General features: G+C 37.4%; 3 protein-coding genes across 10 annotated transcripts in view; 1 reads left to right on the top strand and 2 right to left on the bottom strand.

The window, feature by feature from the left end:
• Window positions 1–27,405, bottom strand: part of LOC125777132 (uncharacterized) — a 223,663-nt gene that overhangs the window by 78,407 nt on the left and 117,851 nt on the right. The window contains exon 1 of one of the 4 annotated variants that reach the window (XM_049451355.1): window positions 20,423–20,674. The exons of the other annotated variants lie outside the window; for them this stretch is intronic. The gene's annotated coding sequence lies outside the window, so the exon portion shown is untranslated. Of the gene's footprint in view, window positions 1–20,422; window positions 20,675–27,405 lie in introns of those variants that run through there. 4 annotated transcript variants of the gene reach the window in all.
• LOC125777124 (uncharacterized) overlaps window positions 1–27,405 on the top strand; it is a 172,901-nt gene that overhangs the window by 101,894 nt on the left and 43,602 nt on the right. The window lies entirely within an intron of this gene.
• Window positions 1–27,405, bottom strand: part of LOC125777122 (uncharacterized) — a 358,233-nt gene that overhangs the window by 305,062 nt on the left and 25,766 nt on the right. For 2 of the 5 annotated variants that reach the window (XR_007422125.1, XR_007422126.1), the window contains exon 2: window positions 17,478–18,612. The exons of 1 other annotated variant lie outside the window; for it this stretch is intronic. Coding sequence is in view for 1 of the 4 variants with exons in the window: in XM_049451270.1 (XP_049307227.1) it covers window positions 18,176–18,612 (437 nt within the window). In the remaining 3 variants the exon portion in view is untranslated. Of the gene's footprint in view, window positions 1–17,327; window positions 18,613–27,405 lie in introns of those variants that run through there. 2 more of the 5 variants (XR_007422127.1, XM_049451270.1) reach the window with 2 other exon arrangements.

The following is a 27,405-nucleotide window of genomic DNA, read 5'->3' as shown; positions in this document are numbered from 1 at the left end:
CTTTTGATGACGACCATGGCAAACGAAATAAGGACTACGAATTGAGGGCATGCACCTGGAATGTCCGGTCCCTTAATTGGGAAGGTGCCGCTGCCCAGCTGGTTGATGTCCTCGTGAAAATAAAGGCTGACATCACCGCCGTCCAAGAAATGCGATGGACGGGACAAGGACAGGGACAAGTAGGTCCTTGTGACATTTACTGCAGTGGCCATATAAAGGAGCGCAAGTTTGGTGTTGGATTCGTGGTGGGAGAGAGACTCCGTCGCCGAGTACTATCATTCACCCCGGAGAATGAACGTCTAGCCACAATCCGCATCAAAGCGAGGTTCTTCAACATATCGCTGATTTGCGCCCACGCCCCGACGGAAGAGAAGGACGATGTGACCAAAGATGCCTTTTATGAGTGCTTGGAGCGCACTTATGAGAGATGCCCCCGCCACGATGTCAAAGTCGTGCTTGGCGACTTTAACGCCAGGGTGGGCAAAGAAGGTATCTTTGGCACTACGGTCGGTAAATTCAGCCTCCACGACGAAACATCCCCAAATGGGTTGAGGCTGATCGACTTCGCCGGGGCCCGAAATATGGTTATCTGTAGTACTAGATTCCAGCATAAGAAGATACATCAAGCTACCTGGCTGTCTCCGGATCGAAAAACCACCAACCAGATCGATCATGTTGTGATAGACGGAAGACACGTCTCCAGTGTTTTAGATGTGCGTGCGCTCCGAGGTCCTAACATCGACTCGGACCACTATATTGTTGCACCCGCCTCTGTGCAGCAAAAAACGTAAACGAAAAGCTGCAATCACAACAGACAGCCGAACGTTTTTCTACTCGGCTTGCACTCCTGCTCTCTGAGAGCACTCATCAACAATTCGGTATAAGGGAACTGTGGGACGGCATTTCAAACTCCTTACGTACAGCTGCAACCGAAACCATTGGTTTTCGGAAAGTGCAAAAGAACTGCTGGTACGACGAGGAGTGCAATATCGCAGCGGAGAGAAAACAGGCTGCCTACCTCGCAACGTAACGATCGACCACAACACGCGGGATGGGATAGATACCGAGAGTTGAAGAGGGAAGCGAGACGCATTTGCAGACAGAAAAAGAAAGAGACCGAAATGCGTGAGTACGAAGAGCTTGATAAGCTGGCCGACAGGGGTAATGCTCGAAAATTCTACAAAAATTGCGGCGGCTTACAGAAGGTTTCAAGACCGTAGCATACTCTTGTAGAACCCCCAAAGGTGATCTAGTTACCGATGCCCAGAGCACACTTAAATTATGGAGGGAACACTTCTCCAGCCTGCTGAATAGCAGTGAAAGCACAACATCGGGAGAAGGCGAACCCGATTCCCCAATCGATGACGATGGAGCAGACGTTCCATTACCCGACCATGAAGAAGTTCGAATAGCAATCACCCGCCTGAAGAACAACAAAGCGGCAGGGGCCGATGGATTGCCGGCCGAACTATTCAAACACGGCGGCGAAGAACTGATAAGGAGCATGCATCAGCTTCTTTGTAAAATATGGTCAGACGAAAGCAGGCCAACGACTGGAATTTAAGTGCGCTATGCCCAATCCATAAAAAAGGAGACCCCACAATCTGCGCCAACTACCGTGGGATTAGCCTCCTCAACATCGCATATAAGGTTCTATCGAGCGTATTGTGTGAAAGATTAAAGCCCACCGTCAACGAACTGATTGGACCTTATCAGTGTGGCTTTAGACCTGGCAAATCAACAACCGACCAGATATTCACCATGCGCCAAATCTTGGAAAAGACCCGTGAAAGGAGAATCGACACACACCACCTATTCGTCGATTTCAAAGCTGCTTTCGACAGCACGAAAAGGAGCTGCCTTTATGCCGCGATGTCTGAATTTGGTATCCCCGCAAAACTGATACGGCTGTGTAAACTGACGTTGAGCGGCACCAAAAGCTCCGTCAGGATCGGGAAGAACCTCTCCGAGCCGTTCGTGCGACTTTTTCAATCTGCTGCTGGAGAAAATAGTTCGAGCTGCAGAACTTAATCGAGCAGGTACAATCTTCTATAAGAGTGTACAGCTGCTGGCGTATGCCGATGATATTGATATCATCGGCCTCAACACCCGCGCCGTTAGTTCTGCTTTCTCCAGGCCGGACAAGGAAGCAAAACGAATGGGTCTGGCAGTGAACGAGGGCAAGACGAAATATCTCCTGTCATCAAACAAACAGTCGTCGCACTCGCGACTTGGCACTCACGTCACTGTTGACAGTCATAACTTTGAAGTTGTAGATAATTTCGTCTATCTTGGAACCAGCGTAACACCACCAACAATGTCAGCCTAGAAATCCAACGCGGGATAACTCTTGCCAACAGGTGCTACTTCGGACTGAGTAGGCAATTGAGAAGCAAAGTCCTCTATCGACAGACAAAAACCAAACTCTATAAGTCTCTCATAATTCCCGTCCTGCTATATGGTGCAGAGGCTTGGACGATGTCAACAGCGGATGAGTCGACGCTGCGAGTTTTCGAGAGAAAAATTCTGCGAAAGATTTATGGTCCTTTGCGCGTTGGCCACGGCGAATATCGCATTCGATGGAACGATGAGCTGTACGAGATATACGACGACATTGACATAGTTCAGCAAATTAAAAGACAGCGGCTACGTTGGCTAGGTCATGTTGTCCGGATGGATGAAAACACTCCAGCTCTGAAAGTATTCGACGCAGTACCCGCCGGGGGAAGCAGAGGAAGAGGAAGACCTCCACTCCGTTGGAAGGACCAAGTGGAGAAGGACCTGGCTTCGCTTGGAATATCCAATTGGCGCCACGTAGCGAAAAGAAGAAACGACTGGCGCGCCAATTAAGAAGAAGAAGATGTATTTTTACAAAAATCCATATTTTATTGAAATTTCATTAAAATTACTATTAAACTGATAAAATAGACATTAGTTTTTATGGAAATCCAGAAAACAATTTTGCTGTGAGAATAAACAAAGATATATACCACATTTTATGCAACGTGATGAACAATGTCCAATATTATCTAACTTTATATCACCCAGCGGTGGCGAGCCACTGTTATGACGAGATCGCTTCGAAAAAATCTGATTGCAAATGTTACTTCCGGCTCGATTTCTTTATAACAGGGTTCCACTTCTCATCAAAACTTCGCATATGAATTCGTGCAAGTTCATCATAGGGTTTGTTTACGATGTTACGGAATAATAACGGTTATTTAGAATCCACGAATTAATCATTGCCATATCAAGCATATGATATACATATTAAGCGGTTGGTTAATTTGCTGGGCCTGATGCGGATATGGCTTCGTCCTAATAATGAATCCATAAGATCCACACCACCCATGGACTTGTTATATTCATGTATAACATTTGGACATGGGATTCGCACTGTTTTTTTTTTTTTTTTTTTTGAACCTTTCAAGAGCTGGCGAGTGTTCGGGCGTTGTTCCTACATTATATTTGCGTCGCTTTATGCCAGCTAATATTGAAGACATGTTGATCACTTGTGAGCCTTTTCAGGCAACTGTAGAAATATCAATCTTTTAAAACGAAGATACATACTCGCCTGCATCACTTCTATTTTGGATTTTCACTGGCAGCTTACAGCCAGGAATTCTATTTCCCAATGCGTAAATTCCTTGAGTGCGCAAATAAGCTAGCAAAGTGAGATTGGTGTAGTAGTTGTCGAAAAAATACAATGATTGATGAAACGTGGCACAGTTCGGAGCAAACGAACTACAACGTCAGATGATGCCCCTAAGTTTAGTTCATTTTCAAGTGGATAGTCTTCGTTCCCCTAGTAAGTTTCAAAATTGTAGCAAAAGACTAAATCTTGGCATACCAAGAACAATTTGTAACCCCAAAAAAAATTTTTTTTTGTTGAACAAATTTGTTCATCAACGCAAATTCATTCTTTTTTGGGAACCTTATTGAAATTTTTGTTAAGTGCTTCAATCAATGTTCGTATTTTGAACAGACGATCAACGATATTTGCTGACAAGGATTCACTCGATAATAGAGTTGTTGTACTTGGTTGCTGCTCCGTATTACGACAACCAGGCATTTCGATATCGTTTTTAATTTGCAAAAATTGTCGAATCACCTTCAATCGTATCAGTGCATCTATGAAACGAAACCGTAATCCGCCCTGCAAACCATGAGCGGATAAAAAACCAGATAATCAGTGGGTAAACATGTGTAGTTCGCATAGGCCCCGCGAAAATTCTACCCACTCACGTACGTATACATGTGATCATATATCTTTGCTGCGCTCATTCAGCAGTGTCATATAAAAAAGTATATCTGTCCTGCTCTAATATCCCCAATCGACAGCTGATGCAGGGTTGTATTATAATCACCTGATGCAGGGTTGCACTTTTTGATTCCTACTTTAAAAATTTCTTAAAATTTCAAAGAAAACTTTTTAATTTTTAAATTATTAATTTTATTATTTTTAATAAATATTTACATAAAATTGTAATTTATTGTAGTTAAATATCTTAACGCTAACATTTTGTAAATAAAAATATAAGTATTTAGTCTAAAAAAAAAATAATTTCATCTGAAAAAAGATTAATTAAAGAAAAGAATTATTAACACATTGACGGACAGTAGGAACAAGTGACACTATGCGGCCATAACCGTCATGGCCGTTTCGTTTTAGACGGCTGTCGCCGTCATGCCACATAGTGAACTTCGCTTTGACGGCTATAGACGCAAGTGTCCGTCAACGTGTTAATAACTGAAAATAAAAGAGTGAAAAAATATTATAAAAGACAAATGCCTGAAAATAAAGGAATGAAAAAAGATTGTAAAAGACAAATATCTGAAAAAAGAATGAAAAATGATTATAAAAAACAAATACCTGAAAATAAAGGAATGAAAATAAATTATAAAAGACAAAATTAAAATATAATAAAGGTTATTAAAACCTAAAAATAAATAATAATTGCATTGAATTTGTAACATCTAAAAGAAAAAGAAAGATTAATATTATCTGAAAAAATAAAATATATTAAATACAAATAAAATTTTCTCTGAAAATAAAGATTAATTAAATAAAAATAATAATAACACCTGAAAGAAAAGATATATTATTTGATTATTTAAAATATAAAACAAACATTTGTTTTCACATATTATATTGGATTGTGCAGGCCGCCTTACACGCATAAAATACATGCATACGTACGTATGTATTTATTTTTGCGTATTATATTGGACTGCGCAGTCCAATTTCAAACAACACACACTTTTTTCACATAATTATCAATTGATATTTGCTGCTTCTGATGATATTGCTGCTGCTGCTATTTCCAATCCATTCTGATTTCCAATGCTATAAAAATAAATGAAATAATTATTTGCAAATTATTAAAAAAAAATCACATAAAGTTCACTTAGTACTTCTTCTTGTTGTACGAGCACGAATGACATGCACATTGTATAAACCTACAAGTAACAAATCCTATAATTTTCACCCATACATACACAGGCGAAAGCTTGTAGAATGACAGAAATTACATTAAGAATGCAGTAGAATGAGGGAAGACTCAGGGCAAAAGCCCAGGCAGGTTAGGGTTTCCTAAATATTCTACTACGAAACCGGCCAAATGCCTAAGAAAAGGCACGAGTGTGTTGCCGTGTTCTGCTATCCAATTTATTATTTTGAGTAAGTTTTTGTTAGATTTTTAAATACATTTCGATTATTAAAATTCATAAAGATTAAATTTACCTAGTTTTGATTAAAACTTTATTTCATGTATCAAAATATTGGTAAATTTTTTCTATTTTATTAAAAATATTTGAAGAATCTATCTATTTTTGTTTAAATTATTACAAATAGTTTTGTTTAGTATTGTATATTTTATTTGTGTGAAAATGCGCCTCTTGGGGAACCTAACACCCAAAAAATATTGCTAACGCGCCTATACAGCAACCTCTTTACTATTTTTAAGTCCTTTTATTTAAATCTCTGTGCCGAAAAACCAACTATTTCGATCAGGTGATCTCAGTTGTTGATGACCATATGATTCTTTTGTTGCTTGATGTTTCTACAATGGGCATGCGTCTTTCAATCGTTTTTTTATTACCCTTTTTGGGATTTTCTTTTGGCACTATTGACAATTATGTTTTCTCCTTCGCACTCATTCAAATAAATGAAGAAATGAAAGAAACTTTTTTTCATCGCATTTAGGCAAACAAAAAATAACCCGAAAATGTGCGTTGGTGTTAGTGCATAGAGAAAAAATGTGTAGTTGTATTGAAATATTTGACACAAGAGGGTAGGCGTGGTTGGCAGGGCGTAAATTGTTTAATTTCATCTGGTGTGGTGTTAAGTGGGTGCAATATATCTTAGTGTATAGAAAACAAATTGCTCTGTTCTACGATATTTTAAACAATATCGTCCGATAAAAAATATGAAAAGAAATGATAGGGCGTGTGCAAGATTTTATTTCTACCTCGAAACTGAAACTGGTCGCTACCTCGAAACTGAATCCAACTTTCTTTCAATGACATGTTGCAGTGCTTCCAAAGTTGGTTTTTAAATTTTATAGAATATTTTTCTATCGGTGTGCACGAGAAAAAGGTGGCATGTTGTGGCCATCGATCTCCTAATACGGAATGTTGTCAATGTTAGTACTTGTTTGTAAAATATTGTCATAAATAATATTCTTGTGACTGGATATTTCACATTCCGGGTCTTCAATAGAATCTTCACTATCTGATCCAAAATTACGGCGGATCGCCGAAATGTTGTCATTTAGGTCAACGATGCTGTCGTCGTCAGAAAATCAGTTTCACAGTACAAATTATTATTTTTACACTTTTACTAACCATTTTATTATATTTTTGTATACGGAAGTAACAAAATCTACTTCTCCGATGAACACCTGGTGGTTCCTCAAGGGACCAAGTTCTACCCGGAGTGGACCACTGGTGGTCCACGGGCACTGCGCTTATCTGGCGACGTGGACCGTGGAAATAAAATAGATTGGGGAATTATAAATTTATATTTGTTGAAGGTGTTTTCAACATAAATAAAATGTATTCTTTTTTAGTTCTTTCTAAAACAAAACAAGAAAGAAACTAATTGACAATCTTGTGCACATAATGTATAGAAACATGTGTATGTACATAGATAAAATGCGCCGGGTAGAACGTGATAAGTTTTATTTCATACAATTTAAATTTAAATTTGTTAACTTTTTATAAACACTTACGATGAAGATTCCAAATTTTCAACACTAATTAATTATTATTACTTTCACAATAGTCACTTGAAAATATAAAACTTTTCTTGAAATTTTTTATTTTTTTTCGATGCATTCTTACTCAAGTCAAAACAAAAATGACTGCAAAGTTCACACCCAAGTGGGGACTGAGCTAAAAGATAACGAATATATCAAAGCAACATATGACGTCATGTAATATTTAAAAATGCATACATGAAAATTTTATAAGGGTAGCGGTTGGTTCCTGGAGAGAACGCCAGGCGTTCAAGGGTTAAAATAATCAGATATTGAAACTTATCCATGATTGTAAATTACCCACTCCAGCACTTGATATACTTCTCCAAACCATCACAGATCTTACGCCCTTCCATCCGATCCATGTAAATAGAATTTACTTTCATCGGTGCATAAAACCTTCAGAAAAAATTAATATATAGGAGGTCAACCAATATTTCTAAAATGGATTGCTTCTTATCTTAGTAATAGAATTCAATAAGTCATATTTAACGATACTTTTTCTGACATAATCAATGTTCTTTCAGGCGTTCCCCAAGGTAGCCCTCTTGGTCCAATTCTGTACTTGTTATTTATTAATGACATATCATGTGCTTTTCACATAGATCTGTAGACCCTACTTCATACGTAATACAAGACTTTAGGTTGAAGCAAGTATGCAGTTTTGTTGATCTGGGAGTAACTATGGACCCCAAACTCAATTTTAATCTTCACTTCACTTTGTTTTGTTTGGTCTAAACAATTTAGAGATCCGCTTACTATAAAAGTTATTTTTACATCTTTGGTGAGGCCTATATTAGAGTATGCTTATGAGGTTTGAAACCCTAGTTATCAAGTCCATTCGGAAAAGTTAGAGTCCGTTTAAACTTTTTGCCTTAAATTATTTGCATTGGGATTCCAGTTTTAATCGAAAAGCATTCTTTTGAAGAAGTATTGCAAAAATATTTTGATTGTAACAAAGATTCTAAGTTGAAGTGCTATGACACAATAGCCAAATTGATATCGATGGGAATAAGCGAAGATTCGAAAATAAAGTAGACCATTCTTGAGGCACATTTGGAAAATCATTCGAAAGTTTTCTTAGATCATGCAATAAGAACTTGCTTCGGTCTTATGTGATAGACTGAATTTACTTTCAGTTATAGAATATGTGTGTGAAAATCTATATAAATAAAAATGAATCGCCAAAATGTATGTACGCTCATAACTTTCATACGACTGAACCAAATTTGACAATTCTTTTTTCAAAATGTTCGTTGAGGTTCAGGGATGGTTTCTGCGGAGAAAAAAATTCGAATAATTGCCGAAAACCCCCTGAAAACAGCCCTTTTCTTTTTCTCATACAAACGAATAAATGTTTGTTCGTTAGTAACGCTAAGAGGACGGCTGAACCAATATTGATGAAATTTTAAGAGGTTGTTCGTCGTGGACTGGGAAAGGCTTAGAAATAAAGAAGCTGTATGTCTTTCATGAGGAAAAGTCGGAAAATTGAACAATTCCAAAAAGTTAATTTTTTCCATACAAATGTTTTTATTCAATTTTTTTGTTTTGTTTTTCAATTATTTAAATCTTTCAAATTTGGCGTTTGTTTCAAAAATTTTTGAAAATTATTCCGTGAAAATGTTACGTGTTTTTCACACAAAGTGATCAATTACAGCTTGAAATTTGTCACGACGCCATGAAGAGGTCGCGCTTATGTATATCGGTCGGCGTTCTTTTTGACATCAACATACATTAGCAGCCCAAGTCACATGAACGAGTACTCCGAGGATGCGATGACATACGTGCGGTATTATGGGTTGCGGTCAATCAGAAAGCGATCGTCACGATGTCATAGCATGACTTTTCAACAGCTTTTCATTATCTTGAAGCAACGCATATACTCGTATGGTGCTGTTAGATGCTAGATGTACGCTGTTGAGTGGCAAAAGAGAGGTTTGCCGCACGCACACATTCCTCCACGTACTTTTCTTTCGGAAACACAAACTAGAAATGATGGATATCCACTTTATCGGCGTTGCTCACCAGACGATAATGGCAGAACATTCAGCATTCAATTTAGGGGCGTGAGTATCGAAGTTGACAGCACATGGATCGTACCATATTCGCCACTGTTGTCTAATTCACATTCAAAATTCATGTCAATGTTGAGTAATGCAGTTTGGTGTAATCGATAAAATACGTTTGTAAGTACGTCACCAAAGGAAGAAACATAGCGATTATTGGTCTTGAACGATACGGTCGATACGTGAAATAAAGCGCTTTGTAGGATATTTACTTTTGCAATTCATGAACGTTTTCTGACTGTTGTGCGTCTCGCAGTTAATTTGGAGAATGGGCAAGGAGTGTATTTTAACCCAGAGAATTCAGTACAGCCAGTGGAAAAACCGCCAGCAACAAAATTAACATTGACGAGTTTTTCCTCAACTTTCGTCAGTGATCCGTTTGCGAGAACATTGCTCTATTCGGAAATGCCTTGATATTATATATGGAATGCATAGTCGAAGTAATGGTTTCACAAAAAGCAAGGCCAACCAGTAGGTGAACATCCTGGTGTGTTCTCAACGAATGCCTTGGGATCAATTTAGACAATCCAACCGAAAAACGACGATTGTTAATACCTTCGGTGTCTATTGATAAATATACGTGGTTTAATTTCATTGAGTCATTGCGTAGTGTGAGTGGTACGGTGCGTGCATGTTTTGGAGAAGTAAGCCAGCAATTACAATTGCTGGAACATGTTAATCACTGGAATGCAAATGAAATTCACACACTTTTCGCGATAATCATTTCGACATATCAGCCTCCAAATCTGCGTTAATTATGGGATACGAACAAAAATGACATTGCAGAAGACATTTTACTTCGTCTTCGCTAAAAATTGGAAATTGTACAATTTCGGTTGATACTTCCGGTGGTTCGATATCAATTCCATCTTCCCTTTATCAATTCACGAAAGATGAACTCATCACGAATGTTTATCCGAACATTGGCCAAATCATCGTAACTACGATTCCTTAAGTGCACGTGCAATGATAGCTGCTAAAAATACCGATGTTGATGACTTAAACTGGAAGATTCAAAGTTAAATTCCGGGAGACTTGCGCTCATATAAATCGATCGATCGTCTTGACAATGAAGACGACGCCGTGAATTATCCAGTGGAATTTTTAAATTCTTTGGAGAGGCTTGGTATGCCACCGCATCATTTGCGTCTCAAAGTAGGATCCGTCGTTATTATGTTTCCCAATCTTCATGCGCCGAAAATGTGTAATGGAACCCGACTGATTGTGACGCACCTATCAAATACAAGGGAGAGAATGCTTGATCCTACGAATTCGTTTGAGTTCTAACAATTTGCCATTTCAGTTCAAACGTATTCCGTTTCCAGTGAAAATTGAATTTGAGATGACAGTCAACAGGACCTAAAGATAGTCGCATAGTGTGAGGCATAAATTTGGAAATGCTATGTTTTTTACACAGCCGTAGCGTGCTCACGAGTTGGAAAACCATCTTTTCTGTACACCTGAACAGAAACCGAAAAATGTTGTTTATAAAGAAAGCTGCGTTACATTGAAAAAAAAAGAAATGAAATGATAAATTTAACTTTCTTTTCATTTCAAACTATATAATTTCACGCAGGACAACGGCTGCGGGGTCAGCTAGTTCAAAAATAAATACTTCTAAACAAGATGCTGAGCGCTTAAAAACTGCAAGAATTCCGGTCCATGTATGAAGTGTTTATGCAAAGTGGGGGGCATGTTGACTACGTGTAGCTTCCGATTTTGCTACATAGCTGTTTGTTCCTCATTCTTTTTTGTACAGCATGAAGTGAATCTGGTAACTGTGTGTTGTCTCTTAAAAACTTCGCTTTCTTAATTTGTCTTCTTGTCTTTATTTTCGTCGGGCAGAAATCTTTCTGGTCTGCAAAAGTAAATCCAATGAAATTCCAACAGTAGTAACAAAAAGCAGTCCCGATGCATATTCGATAAATAAATTGAATGCGGAAGATTATTAGAAGTGCAACCACATTTTCTGAAGCACAAAGATGCGCCACGTAATTTTATCTAAAATAACTCTAATTTGTTTAGGCTTTTGTACGATTCTTAAATTTTATATTAACTGAATTTAACTACTAATTTTATGTCCACTTAAACTGTAAAACGCAATATTTTAATTTTAGCAAAATATTTGAAAAACCACCTGAGCTTGATTATTTCATGGTTCGTTTTGTGAATTTTTATAATCACTCGACATAAAAAGATTCACTTCTTCTCGAACATAAATTTGGAAAAAAATATATAACTTAGTCCAATTCTGTTATCATTATTTATTAATGATATCTCTTCATTAATATAGTACTAATTTCTATGTGATTCTAGATTAGCTCTTCTTACACATCGCAGTGAAATGCTTTTCTAAGTAAAAATACTAATAATAATCAACATTAAAAAAGTTGTATAAAGCATTATCTTAGCTGTTGATATTTTCCTTTCTTTAGCTGAGCAGTTTTAGAACTCAGCTCTAACTAAAAGCTAAAGCACTAACTAAAAGCTAACCGGAAGTGAGAAATCCTTAATTTTAGGCATACGGAAGCGAGATGTATTTCGGAACCGATTTCCAATGGAATTTAATATTGACATACATACTGTACATACAGCTATAGACAGAGATTTAGCGCACTTTCTTAATGTGAAATACAAAACTTAATAACTCACAGTTAAAGAAAGTAAGGCCGTTATATTGATCAAAAGCTATTTATTACTTCACTAAGAACGAATATAATTTATAGTTAGTTTGTTACAATAAATATACAAATTTATTTATATAAGTATTTAGCGCACTTTAAAAGATCTATAAGGCAAAGTAAAAATTATTAACAGGTGGCGTGAAATTCTTTGAGGTTATATTTGCCCTGGTTAATACTTTGTGGAATAACCATTATTCTTAATCACCGCATCACAGCTGCGTGACAAACTCTCTATTGACCTCTGCATCTGAATAGAGTTCCATGTCCTCTACTCCTGCCCAAAGTTCGTTGCAATTTGTAAATAACTTCATTCCACAAGTTTAGATCTGACTTTGCGCCGGACAATCTAGAAGTGGAATTTTTTCTTGCGTAAGCCAGTTTTTTATTATTTTTGTAATATGCTAGGGTTCGTTATCGTGCATAAAGATCAAATTTGCAGGCATATCATCATTGTTACAGGGCTCCATTATATTCTTTAGTATTTATATTAAGATATGCAAATTTATCCATATTCTCTTCTATCTTTAGTAGTGGTCCAAGTAAAAGCCATGAAACGACCCCCAAACTTTTAAATTTTAAATAAAAAATTAAATATTTTGATGTGTGACGATGAGCGAATGCCAAACGTACTTTAATGTTCTTTTTCGACAGTAGTGGTTTTTTATGAAAACACGCCCAAACAAATTATTTTCCTTTCAACGTCTCCGCACTAGTCTACTTGACACGTTTAAACCCAATTCTGCATTGAGTTCGACCATTATTGAACGTGAGGATTTTGAAGGATCAGCTTTACATTTTCTTATTATTTCATCCTTGCGGTAGGTTGTTTGTTTTATGACAGGAGGTTTTTCGTCTTGGCCTCGTTCACCACCAGATCCATTTGCTTCGCTGCCTTATCCATTCTGGAGAAAGCAGAACTAACGGCGCGGTTGTAAGGCCTATGATATCAATATCATCAGCATACGCCAGCAGCTATACACTCTTATAGAAGATTGTACCTTTTCGGCTTAGTTCTGCAGCTCGAATTATTTTCTACAGAAATAGGTGGAAGAAATCACACGAAAGAGAGTCGCCTTGTCTTAAACCTCGTTTGGTATCGAACGGCTCGGAGAGGTCCTTCCCGATCCTGACGGAGCTTTTGGTGTTGCTCAGTAGTGAAGTGGGCGCTGCTAAGCCTATTACTCTTTCATTTGAAAATTATTGCTTCGGAAATCTAAATTTATTACTCCCAGTTCTTATAAACAAGAATTGGTAGAGAAACGAGACTGGAAGAATTCAGAACAAAAAAAAAATTAACCAAAAAAGGTTTTGAAAAGACGAAGGCTGCCCAATGCAACTCAAAAACACACAGTCCCTACTACCGAAGAGTGAATAGAATATATAAACTCATGCATTCCTTTGTGCCTTTTATGAAGGGAATAGCTTTACATTTTCGTAAAATTAATAAATTATTACAAAAACAAGAAAAAACGTTAACTTCGGTTGCACCGAAGGTAAATACCCTTCACAGGTGCATTTCTGTTAGCTATATGCTATAGTAATCCGTTCTGAACAATTTTCTTGGAGATTATATTGTTGGCTTAAAAAATAATCTCTACCAAATTTCGTGAATATATCTTGTTAAATGTGAAAGTTTTCCATACAAGCATTTGATTCCGATCGTTCAGTTTGTATGGCAGCTATATGCTATAGTTAGCAGAACAATTTCTTCGGAGATTACTCTGTTGTCCTAGAAAATAATCTCTACCAAATTTCGTGAATATATCTTGTCAAATGTGAAAGTTGTTCATACGAGAACTTATTCCGATCGTTCAGTTTGTATGACAGCTATATGCTATAGTTAACCGATCTGAACAATTTCTTCGGCAATTACTCTGTTATCTTAGAAAATAATCTCTGCCATATTTCGTGAATATATCTTGTCAAATATGAAAGTTTTCCATACAAGCATTTGATTCCGATCGTTCAGTTTGTATGGCAGCTATATGTTATAGTGGATATCGGCCATTCCGACAAATGAGCAGCTTCTTGAAGAGAAAATGACGTTTGTAAAATTTTAAAACTGAGGGACTAGTTCGTATATATACAGACAGACGGACATGGCTAAATCGACTCAGCTTGACATACTGATCATTTATATATATGGGCCATTCCATCAATTGGCGACATGGTTTTGTACCCGTGGTTCTCCGATTTTGGCGAAACTTTAGAATATCATAATATAGACTAAAATAAGAATATCTGTAAACTTTTTAGTGGCCAAAGTTGCTCCATTGTTTTTTGGCGCGCACTTCAAATTGAGATCAAACAAAAAAATGACTTTTTCTTTTATTTTTTAACGACCTCAAAATTGAGTGAAAGAAATTTTGAAGTTATCCATTTTTATGTAAAAAAATCTCAGCTTTCTGATAAAAATATTTTCAAAATCCAAAAAAAATTTAAAAATCCAAAAAACATGTTTTTTCCAAAAATCCTGTTTTTTGTGCTCTTCCCCCACTTTTTTTTTCAAAATTGACATTTTTATTCGATTCCTCGTTAAATTTTACATAAGAATCAGTGTTCAAAAATATGGGACTCTGATCCCATGAACAGCAAAAAAAATGCAAAGTTGTCGCTATACGGCGTAGTCTGTTCGCTTAGAAGGTTGTGTGAAGGAGGTAAATGTATAAATTGTATTCTTAGAATTTAGTTAATGAAGAAATCAGTATTCTCATTCATAAAAATATGATGTTAGTTTATATTGATATAATTCATGTCTTTATTCATTCTTTGTGCTTGGCACGATTTGTTATTTCAATGAACGGTGCTCTTAGATTTTACCGCTACTCTAAAAGCTGTATTGTTATTTCTTACGAGTATGTTAAGACTCGGAATACATCTAATTAAACGATACTTACGGGAGGTTGGCTTTTTGAACGGATTACAACAAATTTTCTTTTTAGTATGTGGTACATTCATGTTCCCAATACAAGCGTTAAACAAATTTCACAATACTTCAAATAATACAGATGCAATTATGCGATCGATTTTTGCGATCACAATAGTGCTTATTCTATTCACATAATGGTAAGACCGGCAAAGTGTTGTATATTAAATAGCAAACAATAACAAATCTTCAATACTTGCACAATGCAGGAATAAAAGTGACAGCGAGTATATACAAGACTGTCTATTTCGCTCTGAACGCCATCTGTACGTATCTCACCTACTGAACACAAAACGACGACAGTCGACAAACGACAAACGAGAGTACGAAAGTGAAATGAAAACAAAACAACACAGCTGTCCATTTTGCATGTACACAACGTTGTGGCCATACTAATACCTTGCACTTCAATGAAATTTTAATATTTTGTTCAAAGTTAAATTTTTTATGCAAAAAATAAGTAAATAGGTATATATTTTTGTTTTAAATTATCAATTGTTATTACAAATGATAAAATAGAGCTATTTTATGCTTTTATTTGTAAAATAACGTCAAGTTTGTAAGAGCTGTGAATAATTTTACATTTTACATATTAGTGGCATCACCACTCTTCCTCATCTCTCTTCTTCATTCTACTGTCGTTGGCAAATAGGAATTAGCGAGAATGACTACTGTCGGCCTACAGTCGTGTTTTCGTGTCGTCGTCAAAATTAGTGTCCATAAGAACGTGTGTTATATTTGACAAATGTCGTTTGTCGTCTGTCGTCCTTATGTGTTCAGAGCTTCATTCCACTAAACAGTTTTTAGAGTAGCGGTAAAATTTAAGAGCACCGTTCATTGAATTAACAAATCGTACCAAGCACAAAGAATGAATGAAGACATAAATTATATCAATATAAACTAGTGATGTGCGATGTTGTGACTTTTAAGGAACACTGCTACTTGTAACTGTGACTTTGTAGTAGCAGTGATTTTAAACTGTGACTGTGACTAGAATAAAAATTGTAACAGACATAGGCCAATAAAGTAGAACAAAATTGTTTCCTTTTTTCATTTAGGTACAATGTACATATTTATTAGAATAAACAGAAATTAACATAGTAAATTCATTTTTAGAAAATCACCAAATACAAAGTATATACATAAAAGATAAAATTAAATAGGGCAAAATATCACATTTTGCGAAAACAGCATCCACTTCTTTAAAAAATTGCCACACATAACTCATTTTGGTTCTTTTTGACACAGACCTCTTTAATTTTTATTAAGTAAACTGATTTGTAACAGTTTCGTACAAAAATTAATGTAAATGATTCGTTATTTTTTAAGACGCACATTTTTAAAGTCGCACTAAATATATTCTCTGAAGGTTTTTTTCAATATAAGGATACTCAATAGAAGCTATTTAAAGTAAACGAAAACATACTTTTAAAAATATTTCGTTACTTATAAAATACTTTTTATAAGTTTTTTTAAATTACTATATAAATTGATGCAATTTTAAGATTAAAAGTTTTATATTTGAGGTTTCTGTAATCAATTTAATTTGTACATGAATATTACCCGTTTAAAGAAAAATTCACTTTTTATATGTTAACCAATTTATACTTATCTAAAATTGAAGAAAATTCATAGCTTTAATGAATATGAATTCATCACAGTCGCAATTTTTTATATTCCACGGTGAATGCTATTTTGTCACAGTCGCAATTTTTCATATGATACTGTGACTGCTGCTTTGTCACAGTCGCAATTTTTTATATTCCGCGGTGAATGCTATTTTGTCACAGTCGCAATTTTTCATATGATACTGTGACTGCTACTTTGTCACAGTCGCAATTTTTCATATTGTTACGAATTTACTCTTGCTAGTTTACTTTGTTAGGTTCGTATCTCTGGATTGACAAATAAAATCAACACTGTTTAATTTAATTCAACAACTCTTTATTTCACAACTCGTCTACACTATAGCAGTTTACTCATAGCACTGATTGATTACGTTGGCGCTGCCACGGCTTATATAGCCACGCACTTCTCGCTGATGCCGACGTGTCCTTCTAGAATATCGCGTCTGGAAATTACCAGAACATATGGCTATACGGCGCCAGACGCAAGCAGACAGTCGCGGCGCCAGACTCAGCAATTGTTTAACTAGACAAGCAGACAGTGCGGCGCCAGATGTCTATTGTTTCGACAAGCAGACAGCCGTGGCGCCAGATGTCTACAACAAGACAAATGCTATTCCATATACCTACAGCTATTGTTCATAATCAGGGATGCATATAGCAATACAAATAAAACTTAATACTACTTTTTGTAACACTGCCCTCCACTAAAGCCTCTTGAACCAAATGGGGCGAGCCTCTCCAAATGTACTACTTTCATTTTACATCGCGCTTTCCCATTTCTTTGTATGCGGTATACACGTCATTAAGTCGTTTCATCACCATATAGGGTCCTTCCCAGGCTGTCTGTAGTTTCGGGGACAAGCCTTTCTTTCGAAGTGGATTGTACAACAGGACCAGATCACCTTCTTCAAAACCTTTTGAATTTGCCGCTTGATCGAACCGGTCCTTCATCTTATTGCTCATCAGATGCGTATGCTGTCTTACCATTAGATGCAATTCATTCATTTCTTCCTTTAAGGCAGAACAATAATCTCCATCATTTCTTACAGCTGTAGGATTCGTTCCAAACTTAAGATCAGCAGGGAGTCGCAGATCAGATCCGAAAATAATCTTTGCCGGCGTGTAACCAGTTGTCTCGTGCTTCGCTGAACGATACGCCAGCAGGAACATCTGGATGCGCTTGTCCCAATTCCGTTGGTCTTTATCAACGATTTTCCGCAGATGTTCTTCGAGCGTTCGGTTGAATCTCTCTACCATCCCATCTGATTGTGGGTGTAACGCTGTTGTCCGTGTCTTGTGGATGCCCAATAATGTACAGACTTCTTGGAAAATGGAAGATTCGAAATTTCTGCCTTGATCTGAGTGTAATTCGACGGGCACTCCGAACCTTGTTATCCAATTTTCTACAAACGCTTCGGCTACTGTCTTCGCTTCTTGGTTTGGTAAGGCATATACTTCTGGCCATTTACTGAAATAGTCCATGACAACCAGTAGATATTTGTTTCCGGCCGTACTGGTTGGGAACGGACCTGCAACATCCATTGCGACTCGTTCAAATGGTGATCCCACGTTGTACTGTTGCAGCCTACCGCGACTTTTGGCTTTAGGACCTTTAGCTGCACTCTACGCAATTACTTATCCATTCTGCTATGGAATCTTGACAACCGATCCAGTAGAACCGTTGTTTAATCTTCTCTATAGTTTTTGTAATCCCAAGGTGCCCTCCACTAGGTCCATTGTGATATTCTTTCAATACTTTCGGGATCATGGACTTCGGTACTATGATCAGCAGACGAGACTGTTTGCCATCTTCGCTTTCCCAGGTACGATGAAGGTATCCATTAACGAGGTTTATGCTGTTCCATTGGGCCCAATATGCTTTTGCCGTTGGACTCTCGTTACTTATTTGTTCCTTTGGTGGTCGCACCCCATTTTCTTTGGCTATTATCAGCTTTGCGAGATCAGGGTCCTCCAGCTGATTGATTCTGATGCGGTGAGGAGTCCAATCATCTTCAGGTTCTATATTCAGTAATCGCACGTCGATTATACCTTCTTTTCCTTCTGATTTGGAGCAATGTTTACATTCCAGTGGACAAAGGCGACGTGATAATACATCCGCATTTTTGTGGTGAATCCCCTTTCGATGTTCCGTTGGTTGTTTCCATTTTGATGAGTTTACTTTTATATTGCAATTTCGGGCAAAGTGACCCGCTTTTCCACAGTTGAAACATCTTGCTGTTGTATTTACTCGCGGTGCAGCTATTGCCTTCAGAGTCTTCAACATTTCTTCCATCAGCGCCGGTTGTTCCATTTCAACCCTCTGTACTTTGTGTGCTGGTTTACTTAGTAGGGAAGCTGTTTCCTGTGTGAGGGCGTGCGAAACCGTTTCAGCAAACGTTCTTTTTGGCAATGCATATGTGGCGCGTTTGGTATCCACATCACGAATTCCATTTATGAAACATTGAATTTTTACCCTCTCAATGTAATCCACAGGTGCATCTGCATTTGCCAAATCAGCCAGTCGTTCTATTTCAGTTGCGAACTCTTGCAATGACTCGTTCATCTTCTGACCCCTATTTTGCAGTTCGATCTGGTATATTTGTTTCCGGTGCTCACTACCATATCGTCTTTCTATCGCACTCATCAATGCCTCATAGTTGTCCCGTTCACAGTCTGGAATAGTCTGAAGGATTTCTGCCGCAGGTCCTTTCAATGATACAAACAAGGACGCCACTTTGTCCGCTGCATTCCAATTATTGGCCATTGCTGTCTTTTCAAACTGAAGTTTGAAAATGTGAAATGGAATACTTCCATCGAATGTGGGTGCCTTCAATCTTTGGATATTTGTTGATGGTGCAGGGCCATGCAGTTGCAGTTCTCGCACACGATTACTTAATTGAAGAACTTCTGATTTTAAATTTTCTTCGTCATTTTTTAAAGTGCTTAATTCGTCTTCAAATTTTGAAAATTTCTCTTGCACTTGTGTATTATTCTCTGTAATCTGTTGTGTAAGGCGAGACTCTAACTGTGATGTATTTTCAGCTATTTGCGTCATTTGCTGTGCCAGACGATTTTCTGTTTGCACTACATTTTCTGTTATTCGTGATATATTTTCAGCTATTTGCTGTGCCAGACGATTTTCTGTTTGCACTGCATTTTCTGCTATTTGCCTAATAGCCACTAATAACATGTTAGTGTCTACGCTTGATGATGTTCGTTGTTCTTCTAATTTTTCTTCTACCTTTGTAGAAATTCCTGGCCCATCAATTTCGAACTCGTCCACATTAATTCCATCCGCTTCCATTGCTTCACGTAGTCGTGCCTGCAGATCCGCCTTTTGCCCGCTTATCGGCAAATTGCGCTCCTCCAGTTCCTTTTTTAATTGCTGAATTCTCAATTCTCCGAATTTAACCATCTTGAATTTGGATTATTTGACAATCCCACTTCTGACACCAATTGTTACGAATTTACTCTTGCTAGTTTACTTTGTTAGGTTCGTATCTCTGGATTGACAAATAAAATCAACACTGTTTAATTTAATTCAACAACTCTTTATTTCACAACTCGTCTACACTATAGCAGTTTACTCTTAGCACTGATTGATTACGTTGGCGCTGCCACGGCTTATATAGCCACGCACTTCTCGCTGATGCCGACGTGTCCTTCTAGAATATCGCGTCTGGAAATTACCAGAACATACGGCTATACGGCGCCAGACGCAAGCAGACAGGCGCGGCGCCAGACTCAGCAATTGTTTAACTAGACAAGCAGACAGTGCGGCGCCAGATGTCTATTGTTTCGACAAGCAGACAGCCGTGGCGCCAGATGTCTACAACAAGACAAATGCTATTCCATATACCTACAGCTATTGTTCATAATCAGGGATGCATATAGCAATACAAATAAAACTTAATACTACTTTTTGTAACAATATGATACTGTGAATGGTATTTTGTCACAGTCGCAATTTTTCATGTGATACTGTGACTGCTACTTTGTTCGTTAATTCCTGTCACTGCTACTTTAGGAAACTTGTCACAGCTGTGACCAGTGATTTTTAAGTAGCAGTGACAAAGTCACAGGTACTCAAATATTTGCCATCTCTAATATAAACTAACATCATATTTTTATGAATGAGAATACTGATTTCTTCATTAACTAAATTCTAAGAATACAATTTACACATTTACCTCCTTCACACAACCTTCAAAGCCAGTGGTTCCCAAACTTATTTTGTCTACCGCCCACTTTGAGAATAAATATTTTTTTAGCGCCCCCCTTTTTTCACCAATTTAAAAACCACTATAACTTCAAATTAATTATTGTGACCTATATACATATGTATATTAACGGAGAATTTTAAACGAAACTTTTACTATAATCAGCAACTTGAAACCTGAGCGCAGTAGGTAACATACAAGGGCGCTTAGGTCTCAAGTTAACTCCTACGGGCTCCACCTGCCAATAAGAATGATTATTGAAACACAACTTTATAGTATTAAAACAGAGAATCTTTTATTAAAAATAAAACTAAAATAATCGATCCATATATAAAAACCGTTTGTTAATATCAGGTTCCAATTTAGTCAAGAACAGTCGCACGTCGCCACGTTCGGTAACAAGCAAACGATTTCTATTTTTAGTAAGCAGTGTGGTCACAGCACTAAATCCACGTTCACACAAATATGACGATGGGAATGCTATCAAGAATCGTTGAACGATTGACCACAATCCAGGGTACAATTGCGAGATCGGTTTTTGTAGCCAAAATTCTTGGTAACCATTTTTGAACTTGATTTTTATTTCCTCGTTTGTTGTCAATTCTATAATTTCTTCTTCCAGCTGGGGTGACATTGCTGTGTTGACATTTGAAAACGGATCCAACACCCAGTCTGGTATTTCCAAGTTCAAAATGTCCTGGTATCGTTCGGTGAAGTCAATGTGGAGGTTTTCCAAATGTTGGCAGTAGGCAAAAAATTCGCCGTTACTGCATGATCCTGATAAATTCGGAAAATTGTGAAACTCACGTCTGCCCAGATTCTTTTTGTGTAGAAGCAGTTTGGCTGCGAAAGCAGCAACGACGTTTTTGTTTTAATTAAATTTAGTTTATCGCCTTGCAGTTGGAGATTCATGTCGTTGATCAATTTATACAGGTCTGTCATGTAAGCTATATCATTCTTTGATGTTATGAGCTTGTCTTGAAATTTTGTATCTTTAGTTTCCAATAACTCTATAACAGAGTCAAACAGGTTGTAGAATCGAGTCAGACAATTGCCTCTTGATAGCCAACGAACTGCAGTATGAAACAACAAACGATTGAAATCCTCGTCATTAGTAACACAAAACTGATGAAATAATTTATCATTCAAGGAGCTGTTGCGGATTTTATTGACTGCTTTGATGACATATTACAGTGATTGAAATAGTTTTTCACTTAAGTTTCTAGCAACTAAATGTTGTCTATAAATAACGCAATGTACACCAAGGACATCTGGAATTTTATTTTTTAGGTGCGCTATTAAGCCTTTATGGCACCCTATCATAGCAGGAGCGCCATCCGTAACAATTGAAATAATATTTTTCAAAGGAATCTCTTTCTTATCGCAAACCTTTTCCAATATATTGAATATGGTTTCGCCTTTTGTATCGGTCTCTAAATTTCTAGCAAATAATAGTTCTTCACATATTTTCTCATTTTTATTAAACCTCACGTAAGACAACAACAATGCTTCATTAGTTGGTAAAGTGGACTCATCGAGCTGAATGAAGAATTGGCTTGTCCTCAGGTGATCGCACAATGATTCTTCAATGTTTTCCGCCATTTCATCAATTCGTCTTTGCACAGAATTATTACTCAAAGGAATTTTTCGGATAATATCTGCGGCCGGTTTATGAAGCACGGTAGTTATTACTTCATTTATTGCTGGCAATATTAACTCTTCTCCGATGTTATGTGGTTTGCCTTTTTGAGCAATTAACAAAGAGATATTGTGCGAAGCTCGAAGTCCGCCGTCATCTTGCTTAGCAGCCGCCATCATTTATTGCTGGCAATATTAACTCTTCTCCGATGTTATGTGGTTTGCCTTTTTGAGCAATTAACAAAGAGATATTGTGCGAAGCTCGAAGTCCGCCGTCATCTTGCTTAGCAGCCGCCGAAAATAGTTTTGCTACACTTGGCTGAGTATTATGCTTCTTCTCTAGATCTTGAAAATATGCTACATTCTTGTATATCTTCTCTGGATGCATTTTATTCAAATGATCTTGCAGTCTTGAAGGCTTCATTGCTTCATTCGAAAATGTCGAGATGCCCCGTTATGAAACGGAGCGACCGATTGACATGTTTTTCATTTTTTTATATTCAATAAAATAGAACAAATATATGAACTACGCGGAGAGAAATATAGAACCGAGTTTGAGCAATCTTTTAATTCATATTAGTTGATGTTCACAAGTTGTTGTTGAGAGTCGAGAGCTCATGTAGTCGTTGTCTAAGAGGCCTCCTAGCTAAATAAATTACAAATAACCCGGCGTGGCGTTATCGCCCACTTTGGGAAACCCTGTTCTAAGCGAACAGACTACGCCGTATAGCGACAACTTTGCATTTTTTTTGCTGTTCATGGGATCAGAGTCCCATATTTTTGAACACTGATTCTTATGTAAAATTTAACGAGGAATCGAATAAAAATGTCAATTTTGAAAAAAAAGTGGGGGAAGAGCACAAAAAGCGGGATTTTAGGAAAAAACATGTTTTTTGGATTTTTAAATTTTTTTTGGATTTTGAAAATATTTTTATCAGAAAGCTGAGATTTTTTTACATAAAAATGAATAACTTCAAAATTTTTTTCACTCAATTTTGAGGTCGTTAAAAAATAAAAGAAAAGTCATTTTTTTGTTTGATCTCAATTTGAAGTGCGCGCCAAAAAACAATGGAGCAACTTTGGCCACTAAAAAGTTTACAGATATTCTTATTTTAGTTTATATTATGATATTCTAAAGTTTCGCCAAAATCGGAGAACCACGGGTACAAAACCATGTCGCCAATTGATGGAATGGCCCATAACATACTTTATAGGGTCTCCGACGCTTCCTTCTGGGTGTTACAAACTTCGTGACAAACTTAATATACCCTGTTCAGAGTATAAAAAATAAGTTCTAAAATTTCTTTTGATTTGAATATCGGCATCTTTTTTGTTAATTATTCTTATTTTACTATATATTTTATTTGCAATCTATCTGAAGACAATCAGCAAATTTTATAAATATAGCCACCTTAACAGGATTGATTGGGCTCCATTGAGACTAATCAATGTATTCTTCATTAACATAATTTCCTAAAAAAAAATATTCTTGAAACTAATTAAAAAATTTCTGGAAGGTCCAAAACGTGAGTTCTTTTTAAGCGTCTAACATCCATACTGTTGTCCAGTAGATTTATTGCCAGTGAGTTTTCATGATTAGAAAGTCTATCAAGGTATCTTCGACATGTTTTGCCGATTTCGTCTTTAACAAAATGTACATTTAAGTCTTTGTGGATTTCGAAGTTGCTTACAAACCAAAGAGCTCTTACAATGCTCCTTAAAGTCTTAGATTGATATCTTTGGAGGATTTCAATGTTGGATGTACTCGCCGTACCCCATAAGTACATCGCATACGTCCCTACTGGTTTAAGGATGAACTTGTAAAGTCGAAATTTATTTTCAAGACTAACTTGTGATCGCGGGCCTAAAAGCCAGTACATTTTTCTTGCTTTAAATTTAAGCTGTTTCAATTTATCTTTTATATGTGTCTTTCAAGTGAGTCTTTTGTCCAAATAAAGACCTACATAGGTATTTGACAGTTTCACTTTTAATGATACAGAAAGACATCTGATTTTATAATTATAAGTAATAAAAAGGTTACAACTATTAAAATGTAAGGAAGAATAAGTTCGGTTGTAACCAAATATTTATGTTAACAAAGATCAAAAGCGGGAAATACCTTCAGGCGTTCATAAAACTTTATATTAATATTAATTAATTTTTTTCATATAATTATTTAATTACAAAATTAATGAAACGCTAATGAAACTTTTTTTTAGGGATTTTGTTAACTATAATAAACAAATCATATGATGTCCCTTTAATAGTTTTTTTTTTGTTTTATCTTGCATCGGCGAAACATTTAGCATTTATAATTGTCGTCCTGGAACGTCGTTGGTCTACATGAGAAGACTCATAGAAATACGTAGGAGAAATCTGAAATGTTTACTCCACCTAAAGATATAGACAAAATTTAAATTTTCAGTAAATTTCGTGATTAACTGGTCCTAAAATTTAGTAAAAATATTCTAAAAATTTGAAGTCGATCGGATGAAAATTGTTAAAATTATTAGTCTAGTCAATTGGAAGAAATAGTTTTGAGAAACACTCGTTTAAAGTTTCAGTTGGACTTGCTATTTACGCTTAGAGTCGTTTGCAAAAAATTTCCTTGCTACAAAGCAACTTGAAACTTATTTTTTTTCTGTGGTGCATAGTTTAACAAAAAACAAAAATTCTACAGTGGTTATGGTTAACTTAGCCAAGACTATTTCGGTAAAGTTAACTAGATCTTAACCGACAGATGATTGCTAACAAGACATTCAGAAAACGGCATGCTTCTACACAAATTTATGGAGATAACTCTCATACCGATTGACATATTCAGTATATAGTGGGAGTTAATGTAATTCGCGGGCTGGCTTCACATATTTTCGTAATTTAAATATAATATATTCAACATTCACTTAATTTAGCTAAAAACTTACTACTTATTAGGGGTATTCAGACCAAAGCCTGTTAATTTGGTAATTCGTTAGTTGATAGAGAGTTAGAGGGATAGAGACTCCCCTTTTGATGACGACCATGGCAAACGAATTAAGGACTATGATGCATGCACCCGGAATGTCCGGTCCCTTAATTGGGAAGGTGCCACTGCCCAGCTGGTTGATGTCCTCGTGAAAATAAAGGCTGACATCACCGCCGTCCAAGAAATGCGATGGACGGGACAAGGACAGATACGAGTAGGTTCTTGTGGTTTTTACTACAGTGGCCATATAAAGGAGCGCAAGTTTGGTGTACGGATTCGTGGTGGGAGAGAGACTCCGTCGCCAAGTACTATTATTCAGTCCGGTGAATGAACGTCTAGCCACAATCCGCATCAAAACGAGGTTCTTCAACATATCGCTGATATGCGCCCACGGCTCGACGGAAGAGAAGGACGATGTGACCAAAGATGCCTTTTATGAGTGCTTGGAGCGCACTTATGAGAGATGCCCCCGCCATGATGTCAAAATCGTGCTTGGCGACTTTAACGCCAGGGTCGGTAAAGAAGGTATCTTTGGCACTACGGTCGGTAAATTCAGTCGAGTAGCTGCAATCACAACAGACAGCCGAACGATTTTCTACTCGACTAGCACTCCTGCTCTGTGGGAGCACTCATCAACAACTCGGTATAAGGGAACTGTGGGACGGCATTTTAAACTCCTTACGTACAGCTGCAACCGAAACCATTGGTTTTCGGAAAGTGCAAAAGAACTGCTGGTACGACGAGGAGTGCCGTGTCGCAGAGGAGAGAAAACAGGCTGCCTACCTCGCAACGTTACGATCAACCACTATACGTGCGGGATGGGATAGATACTGAGAGTTGAAGAGGGAAGCGAGACGCATTTGCAGATAGAAAAACAAAGAGGCCGAAATGCGTGAGTACGAAGAGCTTGATAAGCTGGCCGACAGGGGTAATGCTCGAAAATTCTACGAAAAAATGCGGCGGCTTACAGAAGGTTTCAAAACCGGAGCATACTCTTGTAGAACCCTCAAATGTGATCTAGTCACCGATGCCCAGAGTATACTTAATTTATGGCAGTGAACGCACACCGCCAGGTGAAGGCGAACCCGATTGCCCAATCGATGACGATGGAGCAGACGTTCCACTGCGCGACCATGAAGAAGTTCGAATAGCAATTGCCCGCCTGAAGAACAACAAAGCGGCAGGAATCGACGGATTGCCGGCCGAGCTATTCAAACACGGCGGCGAAGAACTGATAAGGAGCATGTATCAGCTTCTTTCCAAAATATGGTCGGACGAAAGCATGCCTAACGATTGGAACTTAAGTGTGCTATGCCCAATCCATAAAAAAGTAGATCCCACAAACTGCGCCAACTACCGTGGGATTAGCCTCCTTAACATCGCATATAAGGTTCTATCGAGCGTATTGTGTGAAATATTAAAGCCCACCGTCAACAAACTGATTGGACCTTATCAGTGTGGCTTTCAACCTGGCAAATCAAAAACCGACCAGATTTCACCATGCGCCAAATCTTGGAAAAGACCCGTGAAAAGAAAATCGGCACACACCACCTCTTCGTGGATTTGAAAGCTGCTTTCGACAGCACGAAAAGGAGCTGCCTTTATGTCGCGATGTCTGAATTTGATATCCCCGCAAAACTAATACGGCTGTGTAAACTCGCGAAGGAATTCTCCGAACCGTTCGATATCAAACGAGATTTCAGACAAGACGATTCCCTATAGCTGTACGAGATATACGACGACATTGACATAGTTCAGCGAATTAAAAGACAGCGGCTACGCTGGCTAGGTCATGTTGTCCGGATGGATGAAAACACTCCAGCTCTGAAAGTATTCGATGCAGTACCCGCCGGGGGAAGCGAAAGACCTCCACTCCGTTGGAAGGACCAAGTGGAGAAGGACCTGGCTTCGCTTGGAATATCCAATTGGCGCCACGTAGCGAAAAGAAGAAACGACTGGTGGGCGATTGTTAACTCGGCTATAATTGCGTAAGCGGTGTCTACGAAGATCAAATTTAAA

This window comes from Bactrocera dorsalis, chromosome 3, assembly GCF_023373825.1.
Source record: "Bactrocera dorsalis isolate Fly_Bdor chromosome 3, ASM2337382v1, whole genome shotgun sequence".
In the NCBI taxonomy this organism is placed as follows: domain Eukaryota; kingdom Metazoa; phylum Arthropoda; class Insecta; order Diptera; family Tephritidae; genus Bactrocera; species Bactrocera dorsalis.
Note: the sequence above shows the minus strand (reverse complement) of the source record. Positions and strands in the feature narration are given on the sequence as shown.